At 36.7% G+C, this 27,524-nt stretch overlaps 1 protein-coding gene across 5 annotated transcripts in view; it reads right to left on the minus strand.

Moving 5' to 3' along the window:
* The window catches only part of AHI1 (Abelson helper integration site 1), a 210,341-nt gene that overhangs the window by 52,818 nt on the left and 129,999 nt on the right, over positions 1-27,524 (minus strand). For all 5 annotated transcript variants that reach the window (XR_009690712.1, XR_009690711.1, XR_009690710.1 and 2 more), the window contains one exon: positions 22,787-22,842. Coding sequence is in view for 2 of the 5 variants with exons in the window: in XM_061130460.1 (XP_060986443.1) it covers positions 22,787-22,842 (56 nt within the window). In the remaining 3 variants the exon portion in view is untranslated. The remainder of the gene's footprint in view (positions 1-22,786; positions 22,843-27,524) is intronic.

Here is a 27,524-nt window from a genome sequence, read left to right on the forward strand (position 1 = left end):
CTAGTGGTAAAGAACCCACCTGCCAAAGCAGAAGACTTAAGGGATGGGGTTCAATCCCTGGGTTGGGAAGATCTGGAGAAGAAAACGAAACCCACTCTAGCATTTTTGTCTGGAGAATCCCATGGACTGAGGAGCCTGGCGGGCTATCGTCCACAGGGTTACAGCACAGAGTAAGACACGGCCGAAGTGACTTAGCGCACGGCACAGAAGAGAGAAAAGAGAAGAAAGAAGATTCAGAGAAATAATGGCACAAACTCCCCAAAAATGATTTAAAAAATTAATCTGCACATTCAAGAGCTTAAACAAAATCCATGCAGTGTAAGAAAGATCCATACCTAGATACATCGTAGCCAAACTACTGAAGACCAAGAATCTTGAAAGCAGCGAAAGTAAAACAATTCATCACACAGAAGGGACTCTCAATAAGATTTTCAGTAGATTTCTCATCAGAAACTTTGGAGTTCAGAAGTTAGTAAGATGATGCTTTCAACATTAAGTGTGGAAAGAAAACTCAATCTACTATTCAATATCCAACAAAATTACCATGTAAAAAAAGAAGAAACTAATACATTCCCAGATAAATGATAACAGAGTTTGTTGCTAGTTGACCTGCCCTTTAAGAAAAACTAATGGGAGTCCTTCAGACTGCAATAAAAGGGAACTTGACAGTAACTCAAATCCATATAAATAAAGAGCATTGATAAAAGTAATCACATAAATAAATGCAAAGACAGTATCAGTTCAGTCGCTCAGTCGTGTCCGACTCTTTGCGACCCCATGAATCGCAGCACGCCAGGCCTCTCTGTCCATCAAAAACTCTCGAAGTTCACTCAAACTCATGCCCATCGAGTCGGTGATGCCACCCAACCATCTCATCCTCTGTCGTCCCCTTTTCCTCCTGCCCCCAATACCTCCCAGCATCAGAGTCTTTTCCAATGAGTCAGCTCTTCACATGAGGTGGCCAAAGTACTGGAGTTTCAGCTTCACCATCAGTCCTTCCAATGAACACCCAGGACTGATCTCCTTCAGGATGGACTGGTTGGATCACCCTGCAGTCCAAGGGACTCTCAAGAGTCTTCTCCTACACCACAGTTGAAAAGCATCAATTTTTCTGCACTCAGCTTTCTTCACAGTCCAACTCTTCACATCCATACATGACCACTGGAAAAACCATAGCCTTTACCAGACGGACCTTTGTTGGCAAAGTAATGTCTCTGCTTTTTAATATGCTATCTAGCTTGGTCATAACTTTTCTTCCAAGGAGTAAGTGTCTTTTAATTTCATGGCTGCAGTCACCATCTGCAGTGATTTTGGAGACCCCCAAAATAAAGTCTGACACTGTTTCCACTGTTTCCCCATCTATTTCCCATGAGGTGGTGGGACCAGATGCCATGATCTTAGTTTTCTGAATGTTAAGCTTTAAACCAACTTTTTCACTCTCCTCTTTCACTTTCATCAAGAGGCTTCTTAGTTCCTCTTCACTTTCTGCCATAAGGGTGGTGTCATCTGCATATCTGAGGTTATTGATATTTCTCCTGGCAATCTTGATTCCAGCTTGTGCTTCTTCCAGCCCAGCGTTTCTCATGATGTACTCTGCATATAGGTTAAATAAGCAGGATGACAATATACAGCCTTGACGTACTCCTTTTCCTATTTGGAACCAGTCTGTTGTCCCATGTCCAGTTCTAACTGTTGCTTCCTGACCTGCATACAGGTTTCTCAAGAGGTAGGTCAGGTGGTCTGGTATTCCCATCTCCTTCAGAATTTTCTACAGTTTATTGTGATCTACACAGTCAAAGGCTTTGGCGTAGTCAATAAAGCAGAAATAATGTTTTTCTGGAACTCTCTTGCTTTTTCGATGATCCAGCAGATGTTGACTATTTGATCTCTGGTTCCTCTGCTTTTTCTAAAACCAGCTTGAACATCTGGAAGTTCACGTTTCACATATTGCTGAAGCCTGGCTTGGAGAATTTTGAGCATTACTTTACTAGCGTGTGAGATGAGTGCAATTGTGCGGTAGTTTGAGCATTCTTTGGCTTTACCTTTCTTAGGTATTAGAATGAAAATGGACCTTTTCCAGTCCTGTGGCCACTGCTGAGTTTTCCAAATTTGCTGGCATATTGCGTGCAGCACTTTCACAGCATCATCTTTCAGGATTTGAAATAGCTCAACTGTAATTCTATCACATCTACTAGCTTTGTTTGTAGTGATGCTTCCTAAGCATAAGTGTCCTTTTTTAAAAGCAACTTTTCACCTGATTTAAAAGGTAACTTCATGAAGAATTACAAAATATGCTGATGGTTTACAATGTATAAAGATGCAGTTTCTATGCAATTTCTATGACCATAATAGCAAAAAGGAGCCAGGAGGGAAAAGAACTGAATTAAAGTTTTTACATGCTATTGAAATTAAGTTGGTACTAATCTAAACTATATTAAGATGTAAATTGCAATTTTCAGGGTAACTACTAAGAAAATAACTCAAGTATAACACAAAAAGTAAAGGGATTTAAATTGGTATATTAAAAAATATTACTTTAATCAAAAAAAGTGAGTAATTAAAGAGGAAAGGAACAAAAAATACATCAGAAATTAAAAAAAACCAAATTGCAGACCTAATTCTGCAATTAAATTAAATGGAAATAGATTAAGCACTCCAAATGGAATGCAGAGATTATCAGAATGGAAAAAAGACATGTTCAAATCATCTACTGTCTACAAGAGGAACATTTTAAAAGCACAAGAAAGTTGAAAAGAAAGAAAAAAGAGGCCACACAAACAGAAACCAAGAGAGAGATGGAGAGGCTGTTCTGATAAAAGGCAAAGTATAATTTAGGACAAGCGTTGTCAGTAAGACAAAGAAGGACATTTTAATGATAAAATGGTCAATCAAGAAGCCATAAATAAGTATGAATGTATACGCAAATAAAAAGTCTCAAAATACATAAAGCAAAAGACAGAATTTAAAGGTAAGGTAGGTGATTCAACAACAAGCTGTTGAGACTCCAATACTCTAACTTTCTGTAATGCATAGAACTAGGCAGATCAACATGGAAGACTTGATCAATACTAAAAATCAACTAGATCTAACAGACAACTAAAGAATACTCCACCTAATAAGAACAGAATACAAATTCTTCTAAGTATATGTAGAATCATCTTTAGAATAAACAATATGCTACGCCATAAAATAAGCCTTAAAAAAACCCAGAAATCATAAAAATGTGTTCTCCAAACACAGTGAAATGAAAACAGAATCAGGAAGACACTTGGGAAATTCACAAAGGTGTAGAAATTAAGCAATATATTCCTAAATAACCAATGGGTGAGAAAAAAGAACACCAGGGAAATTAGAGAAAAATAAATGAAAAGATAAATATGACATACCAAAATGTATTTGGAGTGGCAAAATAATGATTTGAGGAAATTTTATAGCGTAAGTGTTTTCACTAAGAAAAAATCAAAACAATAAGGTAACCTTATACTTTAAAACTGGAAAAATAACACTAAACCCAAAGCAAGCAGAAGGAAGGAAATGATAAACATTAAGATGGAAATAAAAAACAGCAAACAGAAAAAGAAGAGAAAATTAACAAAACCAAAAACTGGTTCTTTGAAAGACCAAGGAAATTAACAAAACTTTTGCTAGACTAATTAAAGGTGGTGGAGTAGAAGGTAACACCCAAAATAACAAAAGTCAGGGATGAGAGATAAGATATCACTATTGGCCTTAGAGAAATAAAAAAGGATTATAATAAAGTGCTATTATTAACTGTATGTTAACAAATTAAATAGCCCAGATGCAAGGGACAAATTTCTAGAAAGACACAACTTAAAACTGACCGAAGAAGAAGAAAATCTGAATGGGCCTAAGACTAAAGAGACTGAATTAGCAACCAAAAACTTCTCATGAAGAAAAGCTTAGGTACAGAATGAAACACTGGTGAACTGTACCAAAGGTTAAAAAAAATAATGTCAATCTTTTACAAAATTCTTCCAAAAAATAAAAGAGAAATGAACACTTTCCAACTCACTTTATGAAGTCAGTATTACCATGATCCCAAAGCTGGTCAAGAAAACTACACACTTCTTATGAATACTGATGTACAAACATCAACGAAATACCAGTAAAAAGAATCTACAACATATAAAAAAGATTATATACTATGATCAAGTTGGATTTATCGTAGAAATGACAGTTTGGCTTAACATATGACAGTCTATGTAAGAGACCATATTAATAGCATTAAGGAGAAAACCCACATAACAATTGCAATAAATACAGAAGAAGCATATAACAAAATCCAACATCCTTTCCTGATAGAAACACTCAATAAAGTAAGAGTACAAGAAAGGTTACGCACAAAAATGCACAGCTAACAATATATTTAAAGGTCAAAGACTGAGAGCTTTTCCTCTAAGATTATGAGCAAGACAAGACAAAGACACAACTTTTTTTTTACTTCAACATCATACTGGAGATTTTAGCCAATAAACTAGGTAAGAAAAAAGAAAGGCGTCAAGATGGAAAGAAAGAAGTAGAGCTATATTAGCAGGTGACATGATCTTCTGTATAGACAACCCCAAGGAATCCACAAAAAAACCCTTCAAAACATATTTTAGAAGTAGTAAACAAATTCACCAAGGTTACAGAATACAGTTGAATATAAAAAGTCAATTACATTTCTATACCCAAGGATTGAACAGTCTAAATACTAAAACTAATTCCATTTACAATAATATCAAAATAAGAAAATACTTGAAAAAAATTTATGAGACTTATATACTGAAAACAAAGTATCATTGATAGAAATTAAAGAAGACCTATATAAATTGAAAGGCCCATGTTACTAGGTTGGAAAAATACTATACTCAATTTTGATCTACAGATTCAGCACAATCATTTCAAAAGCTTTGTAGAAATTGAGGTGATTTTTAAAATTCATACAGAAATGCAAGAGACGTAGAATAGCAAAATAATATGGAAAGAGAATGAAGTTGGAGGACAAACTCTGCTTTTAAAACTTACTACAAAGCTACAGCGAACTACTAACATAAAGAAAGGCAAATGGATCAATGCAATAGAATTGAGAGTCCAGATATAAGTCCTTATATTCATGCTCAAAAACTGAAAAGTGTGCCAAGACCATTAAATAGGGAAATAACAGCCTTCTCAATAAATGGTGTTAGGAAAATTGGATAGATACATGCAAAAAAATAAAGTTACAACCCCAACCCATATATAAAAATTAACTCAAAATGGATTATACATAGACCTAGAGGTAACAGTTAAATGTATACATCTCTCCAGGAACATACAGGAGTAAATCTTTGTTACTTTAGATCAGACAATGGTTTCTTAGATATGGTACCAAAAGGAAAAGTAACAAAAGAAAAGAATAGAAAAACTGAACTTTGTAAAGGCTAAAAAACAAATTTGTGCTTCAAAGGACATGATCAAGAAACAGAAAAAGGCAACCTATAGAACGAAGAGACTTGTATCCAGAGTATATAAAGAGCTCTTAGAAGTCAATAAAAAGCAAACCCAACTAGATATAAATAATGTGAATATATCTATATCATATCCATATATATGAGTTACATAATTATATAGTTGATTTTTATGTAATATATATTTATATGCTATATTCCTGGTATATGAAAAACATACAGTATGTGTCAGGTATAATTATTATGATTCAACTGCTAGAGTCCTTTGAGTTATCACAGAGGCATGGTGTTTTAAAATAGAAATATTTCTATAGGGCACCCACAACTATAAATGTGATCCTATTTTCTAAATGAAATGTAGATGTGCTAACTTCAACTCCATTTCTAAAACAAAACTGTATTTCTACCCTTGGTATGATAAGATCTGAATCCCCTACATATATACATACATACATACCATATTCATTAAAATATATCTAATTTAGACAATTATATAGTAAAATACAATTATAATTTGCTCAACTAGAAAATGGTCAAAGAATTTGAATAAATTATCCAAATAAGAGATACAAATAGCATTACAAAATATGCTAACAGCATTAATCATTAAAAAATGCAAATAAAAACCAGGAGATATCACTTTTCACTCAATAAAATGACTATAATAAAAAAAGATACTAACAAGTGTTGGTGAGGATGTGGAGAAATTGAAACCCTCATACTTGGCTGGTGGGATTGTAAAATGGTTCAGGCACTTTAGAGAACATTTTGGCAGTTCCTCAAAATGTTAAACACGGTTACTATATGACACAGCAATTTCAGTACTAAATATACACTCAAGAGAAATGAAAACCTATGTCCACACAAAACCTTGTATGTAAATGTTCATACAGCATTATTCAAAACAGCTAAAACTGGAGCAACCCAAATGCTCATCAATGAATAAAAGAATAAATAAAATGCGACATATACATAACTGCCTATTATTCAGCCATAAAAAGGAATAAAATTCTGATTCATACTATAACATGGATGAACTCTGAAAACATGCTAAGTGAAAGAAGCTAGATACGAAAGGTCACGTATATTATGACTGCCTTTATGTAAAATGTCCAGAATAGGCAAATCCAGAGACAGAAATCAGATTATTATTTGTCAGGTGCTAGGGAGAGAAGGCCATGGAGTGGGGCAGTGACTGCTACTGAGTACGGGATTTCTTTTCAGGGTGAGCACTATGCTTTAAAATTGGACACTGATGATGGGTTCAAAAGTGAATAGACTAAAATTCAATGAACTGCAAACTGTAAAAGAATAAACATTTTTCTATGTGAATACTAAAAAAAAAAGAACATCATAGAAATTATGGTTACAAAAAGTGAAGTTAGCCATGATGAATAAAGGAACAGATACAAGCAAAAAACAGAGATGGAGACCATAGCAATTCATGTCAGAGAGAAGAGCCTTGATTCTGGCTGTGGAAATGCACAAACGAGGTCATACTGTGAAAATGTAACAGAAGGAGTAAACAATATATGTCAAACATAAGAGAAATAGATAAGCTTAATATATCACCAAGGTTTTGTCAGTAAGAACTAAGAAGCTGGTAGTGTTAGTTGCTCAGTTGTGTCCAACTCTTTGCGACCCCATGGACTGTAGCCCACCAGGCTCTGTCCACAGGATTTCCCAGGCAAGGATACTGGAGTGGGTTGCCACTCCTTCTCCAGGGAGCTGGTGGACCAGTGACATATATGCCTCAAGTTCAGTTCAGTCGCTCAGTGGTGTTTGACTCTTTGCGACCCCATAGACTGCAGGCTTCCCTGTCCATCACCAACTCCCAGAGCTTACTCGAATTCATGTCAATTGAGTCAGACATGACTGAGTTGGACAACCATCTCATCCTCTGTCACCCCCTTCTCTCACCTTCAATCTTTCCCAGCATCAGAGTTTTTCAGATGAGTCAGTTCTTCAAATCAGGTGGCCAAAGTATTAGAGTTTCAGCTTCAGCATCAGCCCTTCCAATGAATATTCAAGACTGATTTCCTTTAGGACGGACTGGCTGGATCTCCTTGCAGTCCAAGGGACTCTCAAGAGTCTTCTCCTACACCACAGTTCAAAGGCATCAATTCTTTGGTGCTCAGCTTTCTTTTTAGTCCAACTCTCACATCCATACATGACTACTGGAGAAACCATGGCTTTGACTAGATGGACTTTTGTCGGCAAAGTAAGGTCTTTGCTTTTTAATATGCTGTCTAGGTTGGTCATAACTTTCCATCCAAGGAGCAAGCATCTTTAAATTTCATGGCTGCAGTCACCATCTGCAGTGATTTAGGAGCCCAAAAAAGTAAAGTCTGTCACTGTTTCCATTGTTTCCCCATCTACTTGCCATGAACTGATGGGACCAGATGCCATGATCTTCGTTTTCTGAATGTTGAGTTTTAAGCCAACTTTTTTACTCTTCTCTTTCACTTTCATCAAGAGGCTCTTTAGTTGTTCTTTGTTTTCTGCCATAAGTGTGGTATCATCTGCATATCTGAGGTTATTGATATTTTGCCTGGCAATCTTGATTCCAGCTTGTGCTTCATCCAGACTTAAATTGAAGAAAGCAGGGAAAATCACTAGACCATTCAGGTATGACCTAAATAAGTCCCAAGGAAGGTGGTAATTTTATTGAGCTGTACTCATTTTCAGGTTCTTTGGTTACCAAATGGTTAACAGCCTATATATTTATTATAAAGATCTTTCTAGTAGAATGGAGAAAGAAAAGAATAATTAAGATTAGAAACATCAACTAAGGAGTCATACATGCTTAAGCACCAGCTGACACTTGAGTGTGTACAATGAGTTTTAAAAGTAGGTCTCAAGGAAGAAGGGAAAAGTCCAATCACCTCATTCTTGGGCGATTACCTTTTCATTCCTGTTCTTTTTAGTCCAGTTCTTCAAACAGCTGTCTGTGGCATGTGGGTAGCATAGTTTGAAGCATAGCAGGTGTTTGTAATTTCCTTTCTCAAGGTCACAGGTGACTCTGCCAGTGCACTAGAAAAACCACAGCTTCTGGGCCCCTTTCTTCCCACCAAACCCCAAGATCCCCTTCTCACATCCAGATTACTCTCGTTACTTATGTGTCTTGAACGCACCCCACAGCTATGAGAACTGAAGTGCTACTATTCTGAGGAAATCTAAGGCCGTATCCACTAACCTCAAATCATATCTGATTAAAACTTCTTGATGGGTAGATGGGATGTTTTCCAAGAAACAAAGTTTGCAATTGGCTTTCTTAGGTAACATCCATGGTAGATGATGAAGAGGGAGGAAACTGCATTTGGCCCTTTCCTGTCCGCAAGGTCCTCATGACTCTTCTTAGCTGTCGTTCTGGGCAGTTCTATCAGTAGCGCTTAGCTGTCCACTCTGTTCATTACCACCCCTGTCTAATGCCGTTACAAGCTACAGTGATGATACAAAGATAGGATGAGATAATACACACTACAGAGCAGGGTTTTAAAACTTAAAAATTATTTTTATAGGTGTTAATTGCTGCTAATATTACCCGAGCTGTTCCCAGCTTCCACAGAATCTGCTTTGTGCCATTTACTGACATTTGAGTGCGATGGTTTAATAGTATAAAATGATTTTGCTCTTAGGGAGTTAATATTTTTGGCTCATCTACCACAGTGCCTTAACACATTCAATTAAAATGTTTCCAGAAGACTCTTAAAGACCTTTTGTGTTTCAGTTTCTCTACTGGCAAATGATGATGATGATGAAGATAATGCTTTTATCTTGCAGAATTATGACATTCCTGAAGCAACCTACATAAAACATTTTGCATAGTGGCTAGTACACAGTGAGTGCCCAACAAATGTTAGGTATGATTGCTATTACTCAACTTCTAAAGTTCTTTATCAAAGAGGAACGGTGTTTTGCAGCAAAATATTTCTGTAGTACTTTCAATATAATTATATTTTCCAAACAAAATATAGATTTATGAACTCCAACTCCATTTCTGAAAAGGAAATTTATTTCCTGGTTTGTCAAAATAAGCTTTGAATCCGAAAAGTGCCCTAAAGAGAAGTCTGCTCATGGCACCATATTACCAGGCCAAGATATGGTGATGAGAAAACTTGATAAAGTTTAATTAAAAACACAGAACAAGAAGTTTCAATCCCTCTAGGGACTTATCTTACTTAATCTTTATGTATTAAACTGACAGGTGACCCAATAATGTGGTTACAACAAAAGGTGTCTGAATTCTTGGAAGACTGATCTCTGGGGACCCCTGAGAAACTGGCAAGATAAAGGGCATCACAGGAAGAAAAAACTTGGTGAACTCATGTGTGTTTATCAAGGTGAGGAAAGAATCTATGGAACATGAGCAGTGGGAGACAGCAAATGTCCATCTAGGCAGAAAACAAAGAGGACTAGTTTGATAACTTATGATTAAATTTTCCCCAAATAGAAAACAATAACCCATAAAATGATAAGTCTGAAATTTTTTTCTAGGTAATTATTTCATTTATAGCATGACTGACTCAAGTTTTGGTTTCAGTTATATAATATATTTAAAGCTTCCTTACAGGAATCAAAATTTTATATTGATTAAAAGGAAAGTTTCAAGTAATCACTAAATCTTATTTTAAAAGACAGGCAAGTAAATGTTTTGCTAAAGGACAATTCAATGTTACAGTGAAACTGCTTTTAAACAGTAATATCCCCCAAGCAAAATGGCTTTTATTTATAAGGCATTTTGTTGATAAATAAAAACTTTAAATGATCATAGATAAAGAAAATTTTGCCTTTTTGATTTTGTTTGGTTGGTCAATATTTTTCTAATGTTGTGAATAAAGGCAGTTAACAAAGGGCATTACAAAAATCTGCTCATGTTACAGAGTTGAGGAGTGACCATGGCTGAAAAAAATAATCAGGATTCAAAAGAACAGTGAGTCAAAAATAAATGGCTGAAATTCAACAAGGATAAATGGACCACCGCACTTAGGGCTAAACAATAATAGTGGAAAGCTGAGAGATTACTGTGAGCTAGACAGTACTGAGCTCAGTACCGTGAACAGCATCACCCACTGAGGTGGGTGATATTATTACCTCCTTTCAAGAGGTGGGCATACCGAGGCACAGACAGGTAAATAAGGGGAAGACAGGTTTGACAGTAAATTTTTAAAATATCAAGAAATTATGGTAGGGCATAAATCAATATCAAACACAGTATCCAGATGACAGAAACCAAAAATACCACTCTTTTTCATATCACAACTAGAATATTAAGTTCAGTTCTGGAGGCCACTTTCTAAAGAATGTGAACAAACTGGATGGATTCAGTATAGATTAAGTAGGATTAAACGGATGGAATTATCTTAAAAAAGAGAAGGTCAAGACGAAACAGACACACCCAAGCATCTCAAGAACTATGTTTATAGAAGAGGAAACTGACTTGTTCTGTAACGATCTAGAAGCAAAGCAAAATCAAGATACTAATCATTTGTAGTAAAGTGCAAAACTTGAGTAATGAAAACATAAGAGTTTCTAAAGTAGAAGTAATTTTTGTTTTCCAGGAAAGAACGTATCCACAAGCAAGAGGACTGTTTTTTTGTTTTAGTAACCAGTGATACATCCTTCTCATATGTTGAAGTTAAATGGCTAAAAACGTGTAGAGAGTAGAAACACTGCAATGCTTTCATCAAAATATCCCACTATTAGCAGATAGTGTAGTCTCTGGCAAATATCAAGAATTCCAGAGGCTCTTAGGTAACATGTTAACTAAAAAGAAAAGAATTTCCTGGCTCTATATTTACTATCTCTGTGACCCTAGGGAAGACACTTTATCTTTCCAGTGCCTCAGTTTTGTAATTTATGAAATTGGGATAATAATACTTATCGAAGAATTACACAGATGAAAAGAAAGTAAATATAAAGATACACTGGCAACACAGTAAGTATTTAATACATGTATAATTATGATGAACAATCTCAGAGGCTTGGGATCGTTATGAATACTAGTAATATAAATAATAGCTAGTGATACCACACGTAACGCATTTGACAGTGCTCATATTGTAGCGCTGAACAAGAACATGGAAAACCTCTCTTTTAGTGCTGTTCTCATTTTACTAGGGGAGACAAAATTCCATAATTTTTATAGGTCTTTCTGCTATAAAGCCTTGCATTCTGTAGAATGAGGCTTATGAAAAATGCAGTTGTTGCATATGGATATGGAACTTATAACTGGAGTGCTGATAGAAACTAACAATTCTAATCAAAGCACTAATATAGTATTTAAACCTCTGCTGGTTATCTGCACCCAGCATCACTGTTAAGGCAGGTCCATGAAAAAATTTACTTTCAGTAGAGACCAGTTAATCAAAATTAAAAACCTAATCAGGTTTTAGATTTCTTCATCTCTCAAACAAAACAATTTTTCTGAAATTAGGGGAAATGTTTTTGCAGCTTCTTTATTTGTACTAGCAGCTACTGAAGCTACTAAATCAGCCATTAGCAAAAGGCATTTCAGCTTTTTTTCTAAAATTACTCAGTCTTTCCATTTGGTTATGAGAAAGCCTGCCTTTGATGGCTGTGAACTTAAACCATGCAGGAAAAAGTCTTGTTCAATCTTATTGACATCGTTCATCTATTTACTAACTGCATGTTGGCTAATTTGTATTACAGAAACACAAACTGCACTTACAGTGAAAGTAAGCACTACCCCAAAGAAACAGGTTAGAGGGCGTAGCAAATGTTTTGAGTGGGGCATATCGCCACCTCCCCTTATGGCATTTAATAGAGCTCCTGCCTTCTGGCTCCTGTCTTCCTGTCTTCCCAGTTTAAGTTCCCGAGGGAACAGACTCCTTTCCAGCACTTGCTCTTTTTGCTGTTTTCAGGGGAAAAAAAAAATGACCAAAATAATTCCTCTGGAGTCAAGTCTCAAGAGAACCATGTGTTCATGAGCTTAACTAAGAAAGTACTTCAGCTAGAATCTAAAATGGAATGATTTTCATTTTAGTTTTTTTTTTTTTTTTAATGCTTTGGATGTACTGCTTTAGGAGATTTATGTACTTTTGAATTATTCTTGACTCATAGTTTTGATGAGCCGATTCCTCAAGTTCTACCAGTTTATGTAACTGAACATGTTTTTATTTGTATGGGAAAGATAGATAGTCAGAGACTGAAAAGGGCGAAACAGATTACTGGGTGTTCTTTCAGGAGAGCCCCGGGCAGCAGGACCAGTGTCCCTTCTTCTCCCTGCTATATTGCACATACTCTCAACCCCTGCTGAATTAAACACTTATCTGAACACCATATCCTACTGCCTGGCATCATTTCACCAAGCACTGGGCTTATGAGAGTGGAGAGATGTGGTTGGCAGTGAAAGGACTTAGGTTTTTGATCTACTAAAGACAACTAACCCATGTCCATTAATTAAGCAGCATGAAATTCCTAGTAGCAATGGTGGTGATGGGCATTTGTCAGTCGACCCAGTGGACACAACTGAGACCTACATATATATTATAGATATATAGTAAATGGATGAATTCTGAGTCCTGAGAACAGAAAGAATGAGAGAAATGATCAGTGATTATTCAAGTGATGACTATCAGAAATTTACTTAGTTTTTCTTCTTTAATATGTTTTCCTGTAACAGTAAGAGCAGATAAAAAAGACCCAAAAGTATACCTAAAAGATCAGCTTCTTCAAATATTCTCATTTTACCAACTAGAAAAGTTTTAAGTACTTAGTAAGGCATCACCCAACTCAATGGACAGGAGTTTAAGCAAACTCCAGGAGACAGAGAAGGACAGGGAAGACTGGTGTGCTGCAGTCCATGGGGTTGGACACGACTCAGTAACTGAACAACAACAAAGGAATCTTGCTGCAACTGCCCTTACACCACTCCTTTGTCAAATGCTAAAATACAGTCAGCATCTTTCTCTCCACTGATGTTCCTGGGATTTTTCCTTTCATCTGAGAAATGTTTTGAAAGTAATAATGTTGCATAAACACAAAAACTGAACTTTTCACTTTTGAAGAATGTGGAAAAAGAAATATTTGCTTCATTGTTCTACATAGGTTCCTTTCATGGCAGCCCTTTGACACAACATTACTTTCTTTTGTGTAAGTTAACAATATATACACAAGGCTATGTTAACTGCTATTGCATTTTCCACCCTCCTCTCAAGACAGGTTTCCCAAACTGCTTCCAGTTCATCATGCTTCCATTCTGCTCCCAATCTCCCAAACATTTCTGACTACCCATGCCAGCCCAAAAACACCCTCTGTTTAGACTCCCCTGGCTTCCGAGACGCTACACGATTCCTGACTTTCTATGTCTCTCTTCTCTATCTGTCTTCCATGGGGCTTTTTCCAACGTTCTGAATATGGACATCCCTGAGGTCTAGTCTAGCTCTTTGCAATTATTTCTATAGTTTCAGCCTTTATTAATTTAAACTGTATATGCTGACAATCTATAAGAAATGATGATGAAAGCAGACATGGCCCCTACTTTCAGGAAACTTACATCCATTTGACTGAGGAAGACAAAAGATAAACATGAAAATAACTGAACAAAAAATTACAAATTGAGATAAATATTAAGAAGGGGAAAAAAGTGCAGTAAAAAAGATTAAGTGAAGAATATCTACTTCAAATAGAGTACTGAAGGAAGATCCTCTGAATGCCTGACATTTACTGGGATCTAAAGAAAAAGCCCATTATGCCAAAGGGTGTGTATATTCCTGGCAGAGAGGTCAAATGTTCAAGGCTCATAGGTGAGTGTGAGAAAGGCTGGCTGTGTTCCAGAAACTCAGAGCAGAGAATATCATAAGTTGATGCTGAAGAGGTAGACAGAGACCAAATCATGCAAGGCCCTGTAAGCCCCAGGAAAGGATCTGGGGTTTATTCTACATGTAAGAGGAAGTTATTGAGGAGTGTTAAAAAGGAGAAGGATAATCCATTCTGACTCTCATTTTAGAAAGATCACTCTGGCTGCTGTAACTTACAGAATGGATGGATAAGGTGCTCACACATTTAGGATTGCCCAAGACAGTTCTAGTTTATGTTTGTTGTCCTGGTGCAACTGGATTTCTGCATTAACTCCCGGAAAAAGCCACAATATGCAATACATACATACATACATTAAAAAAACTTTAAAAAATGAAACGAGAAAAAGAAAGGAGGTTGATCAAGACACAGGCAGGCCTTTGAGGCAACGTTTATCAGATTTCCTTGCTCCTGGTTTCCATGCTGTAGCTGGGACTCTGGGGTCCTCCCTTGGATTCTTTTTTTTTTTTTTTTCTCCCTTGGATTCTTGACCTTAGGTTTGGGACCTGGTCTTGTTCTATTATCTGGCCATCTCCTGTGATGAAATAATATTCAATATCTGTTATACAGAAACATATTGAGTGGAATGTATTTCAGCTCATTCATTCCTCACAAAGATCCTTGAAGTAGGTATTACCCTCACTTGCAGATAAAGAGATAAAGAATCTTGTCTGAAGTCAGATGGAGTAAAAGTGGCCAAAGCAGGACGTCAAGCCAGGATATCTGGTCTGGACTCAGTGTTCTTAAGCCCTCTTCTAAAATTACTCCTCCCTGAGAGAGACCTGGACATGTTTAGGGAACTATAAGTAGCCCAGAGCAGCCAGCATGAGCATGGGGAAAAAGCTGGAAGTAAGTCTAAAAAGGTAGCAAAAGGCTTCAAATCACATGCCACATAGCTTGGCCTTCAACTGGTAGGAGATGGGGCGTACCCCAAGACCTTTAACATATGATCTTATTTATGGCTTGGATATGGGCTTCTCTGATGGCTCAGTGGTAAAGAATCCGCCTGCCAATGCAGGAGACATGGGTTCGATCCCTGGGTCGGGAAGAATCCCTGGAGAAGGAAATGGCAGCCTACTCTAATACTCTTGCCTGGACAATCCCATGGACAGGGGGGCCTGGCAGACTACAGTCCATGGGGTTACAAAGAGTTGGACACAATTTCTCAACTAAACAACAACACCAATGCTTTGGATAGATAATAACTCTGTGGAGAACAAACTTGGGAGATGAGTAGAAACAGTCTGGTTTCTGACTGAGCTTTTTCTTTTTTTCTTTTTTCTTTTTTTTTTTTTTACAATATAGTAGTCTTTATTTTCCCTTTTTTTTTTTAAAAAAAAATTTTTTTTTATTATTATTATTTTTTTTCCAGTGGGTTTTGTTCATACATTGATATGAATCAGCCATGGATTTACATGTATTCCCAATCCCGATCCCCCCTCCCACCTGAGCTTTTTCTAAGACTGCATATCTGCCTCCTTCCAGGACGAGGCCTTTGGACACCGTTGTGAACAGTCTGCTTGCTCCCCATCCATGATGATGCATGGGATTCCCACGACTGAGGCCTGTGCCCTCTGACCACTGGACCTCTCTTCTGGAGCCCAGAGCTGTGCAGTGCGGCTCTCTCAAGCAGAACACATGCAGATCTTCAAACTCAGCTTCTTTTCTGAGGTCTAAGCCTATATTTTCAGTTCTCTACTGAACATTTCTACTTGTACATGGCCTATGATTATGGAAATTTAACACGTCTAATACAGAATCTATTCTTCTCTAAACATCATCCTGTATCCCTATTTAAAAAAAAAAATCTGTTAACAGCCATAATTCTCTCAGTAAGCTATGCTCCTATGTTACCTCTTTTGAGTTTCCATCATTGACTCTAGTTTCCAAATATTTCTCATTAGCATACTTCTATTTCCATTTCCACTGTTCCTTCCTTATTCAGACCCTTAACACCTTGGAAAGTGGATTATAATAGCTTCACAGAGGACCTACTTTCTTCTGGTCTCCACTACCTGCAATTTCACGTGTGCTTTTATTTTAATTTTTTTCTAAAAACATCACCCCTTGATCATATTATTCTCATGCTCAAATGCCTTACTGTTGCTTATACTGATAAAGTCTCAATTCTTTATCTAACATCCAATGATCTTGATAAATCATGCCCCAATTACCTTTTCTTAATCTATCTCATGTTCTGAAATGCTCTGTTTGATGCCAACTGTCTCCATCTATAAACTTTGTGTACTTTCCTTCTCTTACTGTCTTCAGTCACATTGTTACTCTGGTCTAGAATATCCTACTCCTTTAAAAAAATCCCATATTTCCTTTATGTTAAGCACCTTCCTACTCTAAACAGCCTTCCCAAACCATTTGAGCCCTGGGAATTCCTATGGTACTCAAATCCCATCCCATATTCCTATACTTGAGTACAAGTTGCCTTGGTGACATGACATCTGTACTCATTGCTCCGAACTTATATTCAATTCATGTGTTGAGGTTTAACTGTTTACAGGCCTTCCTGGTTGCTCAGACAGTAAAGAATTTGCCTGCAGTGCAGGAGACTCTAGTTCGATCCCTGGGTTGGGAAGATCCCCTAGAGCAACTAACACTTTCATCTCACTTCATTTCTAATTAAACCAAGAGCTACTCAAAGACACAAAACATGTTTATACTTTTCTATATTGCTACTTTCCCCATACAACTCTCACAACTACCCAGCATTTAGTATTGTACTGTTCTATGGGTACTATATACCTAATGTTTGTTGATAGTTTAGAAAATAAATTCCTATTATGCCAGCGTTGTGTTACAGTTCTCCAGGAATATGACACTTTCAGAATTTTAAAACTTTGTCAGGTAGAGGAATTTAGCAAAGTCAAAAGAGATTTGGGGGAAAATCTGATAAAAACAGATGTCAGTAGAGTATGCTAATGGGAAAAATCAACATAAGCTTCATAATTTACAATGTCTGGAGAAAAACATGCAGATACTTAAGAAAAATGTTATATTACAGACAACTCATAAGTGGTCTTTAAAGAAATCTATTTTGGACTTACACTTGAATTTCAGTAGAATTGCTCTGAATTGCTACTTTATTGATAAGTGAAAACAGATTCTTTTATGACTTAAGTTATAAAAGCTTACAGTTTATCAGTTCCCTCTCCACCCTGCAATTACCTTCAGGAAGAGATTGGCCATAGATTTTATTTTATGAGTTTTATAGAGGCACATTCACTGTAGTTTACATACTATGAATTCCTGGAAAATTCTATAGATTAGAGAAAATAAAGTGCTTCTTTGGATCAAAGACATTTCATTTGAACTCATGTATTTATCTACAAACAAGCTTCCTCTGACAGTATGTTGAAACTTGAAAGACATATTTTATGTAAACATATGTATAAAGTATGTTAAGCTAATATGTGATAATGCAATATGTAGCAATCTTGTGAACCCAGAGTGAGATAAACAATGATAATAATCTAACAACAAAAACAACTCAAAATGTTGTAGAATATCATATAAACCATAATCATACAATCCAAAAGAGGCTCAGAAAAAAGCTTAATTTGTATGTATATTTATTAACAAGTTTACTGTTAAGGGCAAGCAACACTGCAAATACCTCAGATATATTTTCAGAATAGGAAAATACTCTAAAACACAGTAAAGTTAACCACTGATGAAAAATCATATGATGAAAGTTTATCAATCAAACCCTTAGAAAACCTAGAGGGAGTTTAACTGCGGAATAAATGAATAGCTTGTTAAATTGGTCTTACAACAATGAAGAATAATAAATCAACATTTAAATTTTCAATCAAGCTAGGATATTTTAATTCTTAATAATTTATGCAACACTTAGACAAATGGCAGAAGTGTTCCATAACTGGTATAATTCTCATGAGACAGCCTAGAGTTTGTTTCAACTCATGGTAGATGTGTAGACTTCTATGAAAACATAAGCTGTAACTTCATAAACTGACAAAAAATCCCTCTGTTAAAAGAAAAGTGGTTTTCATCAATGGAGGTTGTGAGATCACTGAATAAAATTTAAAAAAAGAAATAGTATTAGCATTACATGTTTGGAATGTATCAATAGCAGTTTTGGGCTTCCCTGGTGGCTCAGACAATAAAGAATCTGCCTGCAATGCATGAGACCTGGGTTTGATCCCGAGGTCGGGAAGATCACCCGTAGAAGACCCTGCAGTATTCTTGCCTGGAGAATCTCATGGACAGAGAAGCCTGGCGGGCTACAGTCCATGGGGTCTTAAAGAGTCGGACACCACTGAGCAGCTAGACTAACACTTTCACTTCTCAATAAAAACTTTACAAAAATGATTGACTGCAATAGGTCATATTGATGTTATTTGAATTTTACCTTACCTGTTTTCACTGGAAGAGATTAAAAAACAGTTTTCCTCAAATCACTAAAAATTCTTTATATGTTCAACATGGTTTACCATGTTTTAATTCCACCAGAAAATAGGAAAAGCTACAGGATCTGCTGTGCATACGACTGTACATTATAGGGCAGGTAGGTTTTAACTATGTCTCTCGTGTAATAACTTACAATAAGAAAAGACCAAATATGTGGGTGGAAGACTTCCTTATGCTAGTTGCTATTTCTCTTTGGTTTGCAAATAAGTTCTTTACTTAAAGTAACTATGGGACTCAAGCCTATGCTGATTTAACTATTAACTAACTTTTACACCTGCCTTTCAGGGTTCAGACAATGACCTCTGATTAATCTGAGTTTGATATTATCCTTAACTTGCTGTAGGCTATAAGCAGGTGCAGCAACTAGCTCTTAAAGTGGCATGATCTAATTATTTTCACATAAACTAATATTAGGGTTTCCCAGGTGGCTCCAAAGTAAAGAATCTGCCTGCCAATGCAGGAGACTCGGGTTTGAGCTGGGATCGGGAAAATCTGGAGAAGGGAATGGTAACCCACTCCAGTATTCTTGCTTGGGAAATCCCATGGACAGAGGAGTCTGGCAAGGCTCCAGTCTATGGGGTTGCAAAAGAGTTGGACGTGACTTGGCGACTAAACAACAACAATAATCTAAATATTATGATTGTATCATGTCTTATTTGCTTTTCTTATGATAGTAACATACCTGAGTGAATACCATTCCGGCCAAAAATCAGTGAGAAGAAAGCCACATGTTTATGCATCAAATCTGAGCTAAGATATTTGGTATACAGAAAATACAAGAAAATCTGTAGTATGTGAACAGGCAAAACAGACTACCTATACAAAGGGATAACTGTCATACTGATATGTACTGTCTCTCCCAAGCTACTAAATGACAGAAGGCAAAAGATGATCAGTTTCCAAGTGTTTTGAAGGGAAAAGGACTAAAACCCCTGGCAAGCTCTCTTGTGCAAAGACAAATGAGAGATATTTTAAAATATGCAGATTGAGGTAATATAACTTTCAATTTCTATTTCTTGAAAAAAAAAAAAAAACTTGAAAATATACTCCTGGATATGAACAAAATGCAGAGCTCTGAATGCAAAAAAAAAAAAAAAAAAGTAATGATTATAGTCAGTGAAGAAGAGAGGTTTGATTCTTCTTGGTGGAGGAGGTCATGCCATGTGGGGACATTCTGTTTTACTTTGTATCAAAGACACCTCCAAACACAGATATTGGTATTATGCATGTCAAAAAGAAAAAAAAAAATCTAAGTAAATTAAAATTCATGTAATAAGTGGAAAAAAGAAAACAAGTAAATTGAGTGAGAAAGAACATAGAACCAAGGGACAAAGGGGTTTTGTTCTTAGGCTAACCTACATTCACTTAATATTGGCGTGGCCCACTTACAGTGCATCCCACTATAAGGCTACAGGATCAAGCTATTCTCTGTAACCATATATTTACAGAAAAGTTCATTCCAGCTTGAAACACTAAGAAGCACATTTTTCTCCTTCACGGAGGCCTGAGAAAGTCCTGTTTCCTTCCCCTGTTGAACAGTCATACCTAGCATCTAGCACCCTCTTAGACCCCAGCCATTTCATGGTAATTTGAATGAAGAGAAAATATAGAGAGGTTGGCTAGAAATTGGTGGCTAGGTATGAGACCAAGGGTCTTTCAGAGCTGCAGCCATTCTGAAATCCTAGCCCACTCCCCCTTTATTTTTTCCCCCAGGCCCAAGGAGTATCTCTCCTTTTCAGCCAGTATTGGCTGAAAAGTTTGAACTTATATATATCGCACTTTGCTAAATTTTTAGACAGACTTTTTCTTATTTCTTTTATCTCTAAATATTTTCTTCTCTTCAACTCATTAGGGAAAATAAGGGCACACTGATACAAAGGATGAAAATTAGGTAAAATTATATTTCTATGAAAATTAGGCTTTACCTGCCCTGGGGCCCAGGGGAGATTGGGTAATGAACAGAGTTGTGATTCTGTTTAGGGGCTATGGAGAAAGGGCCAAGGGTAACTTCGGTAAGTCAGCAAGCTGCAGGACTGTGGGCAAGAGGAGAAAGGTGGTAGAAGAAGCTTAATTTGCCGAAGAGAGACAAAGGAGAAGAGCCCAGAAAGAGATGTCAGAAAGGAAGACTGGTTCAAATCGAACCTGGGGAATTAATGAGTGTTTGGAGAATGTCTGTATAAATGAAGTATTTTCAAACTTACTGACTACACAGAATATAAATATATTAGGAGCCACCATTTAATAATCCAACTGGGCAAATATAACCAAAGACCAACAATATCTAAACTATTATGCATTCGATTTTGTTCCTAATTCACTGGCGTCAACTTGAGATTAGGACATTACTGCAAATGGTACTATTGTTATTTCTCAGGATTTCATGAATATTTGGTTCTATTATCATTCAATTAACATGGGAATCTGCCATCAGCCTACAGGGTGAGACAAAAACACCTGCCAGGTTGCACTTTTCTGAGTTCCAAAATGTATAAAACACCCAGAAATGTAAACAGGATGCTGCAGAAAAGCCTACAGGAATAAAATAAATTTCAAAAGTATATAACCAAATGAGTAGATTATTCAAATAGCTTGAAATAATTAATTTTCTATAATTGCTAGCCTTCCTTTTTTTTTTTAAGACCATGACCATGTCCTAAATATGCCAGCATCACGGGAGGTACTGGCTACTTTCACAATGTTCACTCCTCATTGTTCATCCCATACAGCCCAGTACACTCTAGGTCTAGTTTTATTAGACGTACTTCAGTTTGGTAGAATCAGCTCTGGTGTCAGCACCTCGCATCCCAGACTGAAGATGTATCTAGAAATGTGGCTAAAACATCATTTTCTTATTCCCAATATTTTAAATGCAAAGGGCAAAAGTAGCATTATTTGATACAATGATTTGGTGACTAGTTCTTGCTGCTGCCATCTTTTTTTTGCCTACTGTGAACCCTTCTCAACCCATTTCCTTGCTCCTACTGGAGAAGGGAGTTTTGAGTACTTTGCTGCTATAGCCTTCTATTTTTAATATTAATGAATAAAACTTACATAATGTAATGGCTACTCTTTTAGCATACTCACTAAAGGATAAGAGGAACACACTATGATTATGTACTTTTCATGATTATGCTGATGATTAATTCCTCAGACACCAGTCTTTTCTGAAGCCCCACACATTGTTACCAAACATGCCTAATCAATTATATGGACTTATTACAAACAGAAAATGCAATCAATTTGTCTGTGAGAAAAACACTGATTATCAATAAAATTCAAATACAGCTTAATACTTTTTTATTTTCTTAAAAATGGTATTTTAGTAAAGCTTTCTCACAATAGGAAATGCTGAGTTATATGGAGTACTTGGAAGATTTATTATGTGAAAGGATAAGAAACAATAATATGTTTAGTAAGAGATATACTCTAGTTTATTTTAAATGAATCTTTGAAGTGGGAACCAGCAACTGAAGTATATTTCATACATACAAATACTATATACAGAGATTAAAAGGGAAATTTAATTGTCTTCCTTCAATACTATCTTCTATAATTATTTTTAATAAATAGACACCAAAATTATTAAACGTATTTTGTTGTCTGGTCATAATAGAAGAGGGGTAAAAGATTAGATTTCACTTCTATAGTAATAAAACATAGTAATCTATAGGAGAAATGAAGCATAATGGCCTACTTTCACTATTACAAAACATTCACTCTAAAAATCATGATGCCAATGCAGAAAATAATGCTCAATTTCACAAGGGTGTATATCAATTTGCATAAAGATGTTAAGTACTTTATCAAAAGTATAAAGCTTCTTAAATTAAAAACCATTCTATTCATAACACTAATATAAATAAGTACTTATAAAATTGATACAGCATCTTACTTTCCCGTATCTTAGCAAAAATTGGTAGTTTTTCTTCATTAAGGTTAATTTTTAAAGAGATATAACTCTTGGCAAAAGGTAGGTTACAAGAGTTTTCTACGATGACATTTTGTGTCACTATAACCAGTACCATTTTGTGCCTTCTTAACAGTTTTAGCAATGTAGAAATAGATTGCCTTACCGTCGGTGCTATATCTACATGGTGGTTACAAGGCTTTCTTTCTGTGCTCATAATCCCTGTGAAATGAAAAGATTGTGAATATTTGCTTATTATACCTAAACATTATTTCAAAAACATTTGTGTCAGCAAGACATAACTCCTACAGCTTATAAGGATAAAACCTCACTTGGATGGCAGAATCTTTTAAAGTGGCATCACGAATTCTTTGGTTGGAAACAGTTGGAGAGTTCAATTAACTAAGAGATCTGACTTAAGGTAAGCAAAGCCAATTTTCCCATTCAACTGTCTTACAGCAATAGCACAAGATGTGACCTTACTCTGTTCTCAGCTCAAAAATTATACCATTATCTTCCTCTGCTGCATTTCTTAGATCAAAGTTTTGCTTTTGTCTTGAGGTCATCAAGTTTTCATAGAGAAATATGAAACGTCTATGAAAAGAATCACTTTCTTATTTTCTCAAAAATAATAAATAAATCTGTTCAAATTTCCCTTTGATCATCTGACTTCCTACTATGATAGTCAGCTATTTATTCAACCACCACAGAGGTACTTGAAGAAAAAAAGTTCCACTCATTCTCTCCTTTAAAATGACAATACAGACTGCTAACCTTGAGAAAAATCATTTTATCATGCATAGATTTATCTTTTTGTTCCCACTGTCCTCTACTACCTTCCTTTGTAATAAACATCTTCTGAGGATGTAACACACTGCATTTCATCTATAAAGATACTGGTTCAAAGTGAAGGTCAAGTTTAAAATGAACACAGGTGTGGCTCTCACTTTTCAATCTCTGTCAGTCAGCAAAGCAACATGTGAGGAGTTTAATAGTTTGTTTAAATAATGTTAAAAGCTGTCACGCAGGGCTGGTTAGAAGTGAGAACTGCAAAGCACTGTCAATAGCAAATAGCACAATTCCTAGCTGAAACAAAACACTCTCATCTGTAGGCCTTTAACTCATTTTTCTTAAAGGACAATAAGTAAGTGAGATGAACACAAAGAAATTGCTTTTGATCACTTTTGCAAGAGTATGTTCAAAATGAACAAAGTGATTTAAACATGATTTAAAAAATAATTTTTTAAAAAAATATTCTCAATATCTACTGTTAGCCAGTGAAGTATAAACTACTATACTCTATTCACTCAGCTAATATTTATTCCAGTTTCAAATGGCTATTTGGTACTCAATGATAAAAGATAACCATAACAGGGAGCTCAGCTCAGTGCTCTGTGATGACCTAGAGTGGTAGAATGGCAGGGTGGGAGCGAGGGGATACATGTATACACACGGCTAATTCAAGATGTTGTACAGCAGAAACTAACATGACGTCGTAAAGCAATTATCCTCCAATTTTTAAAAAACTATATAAAAATTAAAAAAGATAAGATGATAAAGGATAAATTACGATTTCTGACCTTAAGAATCTGGTAAAACAGGTGTCCTTCTTTGAAGAAATACTAGATAGCTAATTAACAGCTCTGTCTTAAATGTATTAATAACTGTCTTTAAAGTAATTTTGATGGAAAGACACTTTTATTTATAGATAACACTGGCCTTGGATAAACAATTAAAAAACCCAAGTAAAACATATTTGAAAATATTCACATAATGCTGACTCTTCCTGTAGACTTTAAGGACACTGAAGTGCACAGAAATCACGGTGAAATCCTCGTCTCTCCAGCCCCCACATTCTCACAGCCCTCTCTAGCTGCAACCACGAACAGTCTGGCACGACACTCTGGCTTTTAAATGAGAGTGGTCATACCACAGGGTTCAGGAATTAGCAACATCTTACATATGTGTTCTCACTACTATAATCTGACTGCCATAAAACTGGCCTAGGCTGATTACTGATTTTAAACTTCTTATCCAATTAGAAAGTAATTTCAAAGTGATGGAAAAAATAAAAAAACTAAAACCTCCTAAAATCTACATCCTTAGCTTATGAAAGTAGAAAGTAATTTCAAAGTGATGGAAAAAATAAAAAAACTAAAACCTCCTAAAATCTACATCCTTAGCTTATGAAAGTACAAAGAAAAAAAAATACATATTTTACAGTTCAACTTCAAGATAAGAATATGTGTTGAAAACTAGAACTTTAAAATGGATTATCTATAGACATAAGCTTAGTTTTAAATTTAGATTGCCTATGAAAATTATATCATTTGGAAATAAATCATATACAGAAGAATATACAGAAAGGAATAAGCTTAAGGAAAAACAATCCCAAATAGTTTTCTATTTTAAGTAAATTTTACCTAAAATATCTATATTTATATTTTATCTCACTTTTACCTGGTCATACATTCCAGATGTTTCTGTGAAAGTATTTCTTGGATGGAATTAACATTTAAATTAGCAGACCTTGAATAAAGTAGATTGCTCTCCACAATGTGACTGGGCTTCATTAAGCCAGCTGAAGGCCTGAAGAAAAAGACTAACTGCTTTCACTAGGGTGTGTTCTAAGCGTGTATTTGTTATAATTAATCTTTTTGGGGACTTGATAAGCCCTTTAATCTGCAGAATCTTACCATTCCTCTGCTCTGGGAAACTTTATTTTATTTAATTCTTCACCTCATTTTATTTTTACCTTCTTAATTTTTATCTCTTGAACATCGTTCCACTTAATCTTCTAGGTGAGCATCTTCTTTTTCACTTTGTTTAATGCTTTTAAAATCTGAAATCATATTTAGTTCCTTTCCAGAGGCCTACAAAGACTAAGGCACAGGCAATGGCACAACCTGGACATATCTCAGAGGATGAAATTTATTTCCTGGGATCTCACAGCCCATGGATCAGGCAAGGATGGGAGGACTGACTGCACCCTCTCTGATGCTAAGCAAAGACCTGTGTACAGAAAACAGGCTTCTTCTCAAGATGTGGGCAGAAAATGGGGTTTCCAGAGTTCACTGAGGTCTTTCAGCCAGCAGAAGCTATAAATCCTTTGTTGATGTTCAGTCATTAAGTTGTGCCTGACTCTTTGTGACCCCAAGGACTGCAGCACCCCAGACTTCCCTATCCTTTATTATCTTCCGGAGATTGCTCAAATTCACGTCCACTGAGTTGGTGATGCTATTGCACCATCTCATCCTCTGTCGCCCCCTTTTTCTCTGGGTAACTGGCAGTTTAATGTGGGTAGTGCACCTAGGATCTGGCAGATCATATGGACCACAATGGTCCTCAAAGGGGGCCAAATTCACCAAGGGCTCCATCCCCCTGGAGGAATCTGCTTCCAGGGCCACTTACTGGGAGATGGCTCAATCTGCCACGGATGAGACTTGAGAGGAGAAGCCTACTCCTGTGCGTCAGCAGAGCAGCAACAGTGGAACAGGTTCCCTTTCACTGTTATGCTACAGCTCAGACATCCAGAGTAGAGCTGGGACCACAGTCACGAGCCTGCAGGGAAACCTAACTCTGGTAAGGAGTTTCAGTAACTTAGATCATGGCAGCTGGTCCCATCACTTCATGGCAAATAGATGGGGAAACAGTGGAAACAGTGGCTGACTATTTTTGGGGGAGCTCCAAAATCACTGCAGATGGTGGCTGCAGCCATGAAATTAAAAGACGCTTACTCCTTCGAAGAAAAGTTATGACCAACCTAGACAGCATATTAAAAAGCAGAGACATTACTTTGCCAACAAAGGTCCATCTAGTCAAAGCTATGGTTTTTCCAGTAGTCATGTATGAATGTGAGATTTGGACTATAAAGAAAGCTGAGCACAGAAGAATTGATGCTTTTGAACTGTGGTGTTGGAGAAGACTCTTGAGAGTCCCTTGGACTGCAAGGAGATCCAACCAGTCCATCCTAAAGGAAATCAGTCCTGAATATTCACTGGAAGGACTGGTGTTGAAGCTGAAACTCCAATACTTTGGCCACCTGATGCAAAGAACTGACTCATTTGAAAAGACCCTGATGCTGGGAAAGATCGAAGGCGGGAGGATAAGGGGATGACAGAGGATGAGATGGTTGGATGGCATCACTGCCTCAATGGACATGAGTTTGAGTAAACTCCGGGAGTTGGTGATGGACAGGGAGGCCTGGCATGCTGCAGTCCATGGGGTCACAAAGAGTCAGACACCACTGAGTGACTGAACTGAACTGAAAGTGAAAGTCGCTCAGTCATGTCTGACTCTTTGCAACCCCATGGACTATCCAGTCCATGGAACTCCCCAGGCCAGATTACTGGAATGGGTAGCCTTTCCCTTTTCCAAGGGATCTTCCCGACCCAGGGATCGAACCCATGTCTCCCACATTGCAGACGGATTCCTTACCAGCTGAGCCACCATGGAAGGTCAAGAATACTGGTGTGGGTAGCCTATCCCTTCTCCAGCGGATCTTCCTGACCTAGGAATTGAACTGGGGTTTCCTGCATTGCAGGCGGATTCATCACTAGCTGAGCTACCAGGGAAGCAGCAAATAACCCTATACTACTGGTGAAAGTAAAAGTCACTCAGTCATCTGAACAACTCTTTGCGACCCCATGGACTGTAGCCTTCCAGGCGCCTCTCGCCATGGAATTCTTCAGGCAAGAATACTGGAGTGGGTAGCCATTTCCTTCTCCAGAGGATCTTCTCAACCCAGGGGTTGAATCAAGGTCTCCTGCCTTGCAGGCAGATTCTTTACCATCTGAGCCACCAGGAAAGTCAACTAGCAGCGCCACTGATAACGATAGGAAAATGAGAGAATCCCTTAAATTAAAACAAACAAACAAAACTCGACAACTATTAAGAATTTTAAC

Source organism: Dama dama, chromosome 26, assembly GCF_033118175.1.
Source record: "Dama dama isolate Ldn47 chromosome 26, ASM3311817v1, whole genome shotgun sequence".
In the NCBI taxonomy this organism is placed as follows: domain Eukaryota; kingdom Metazoa; phylum Chordata; class Mammalia; order Artiodactyla; family Cervidae; genus Dama; species Dama dama.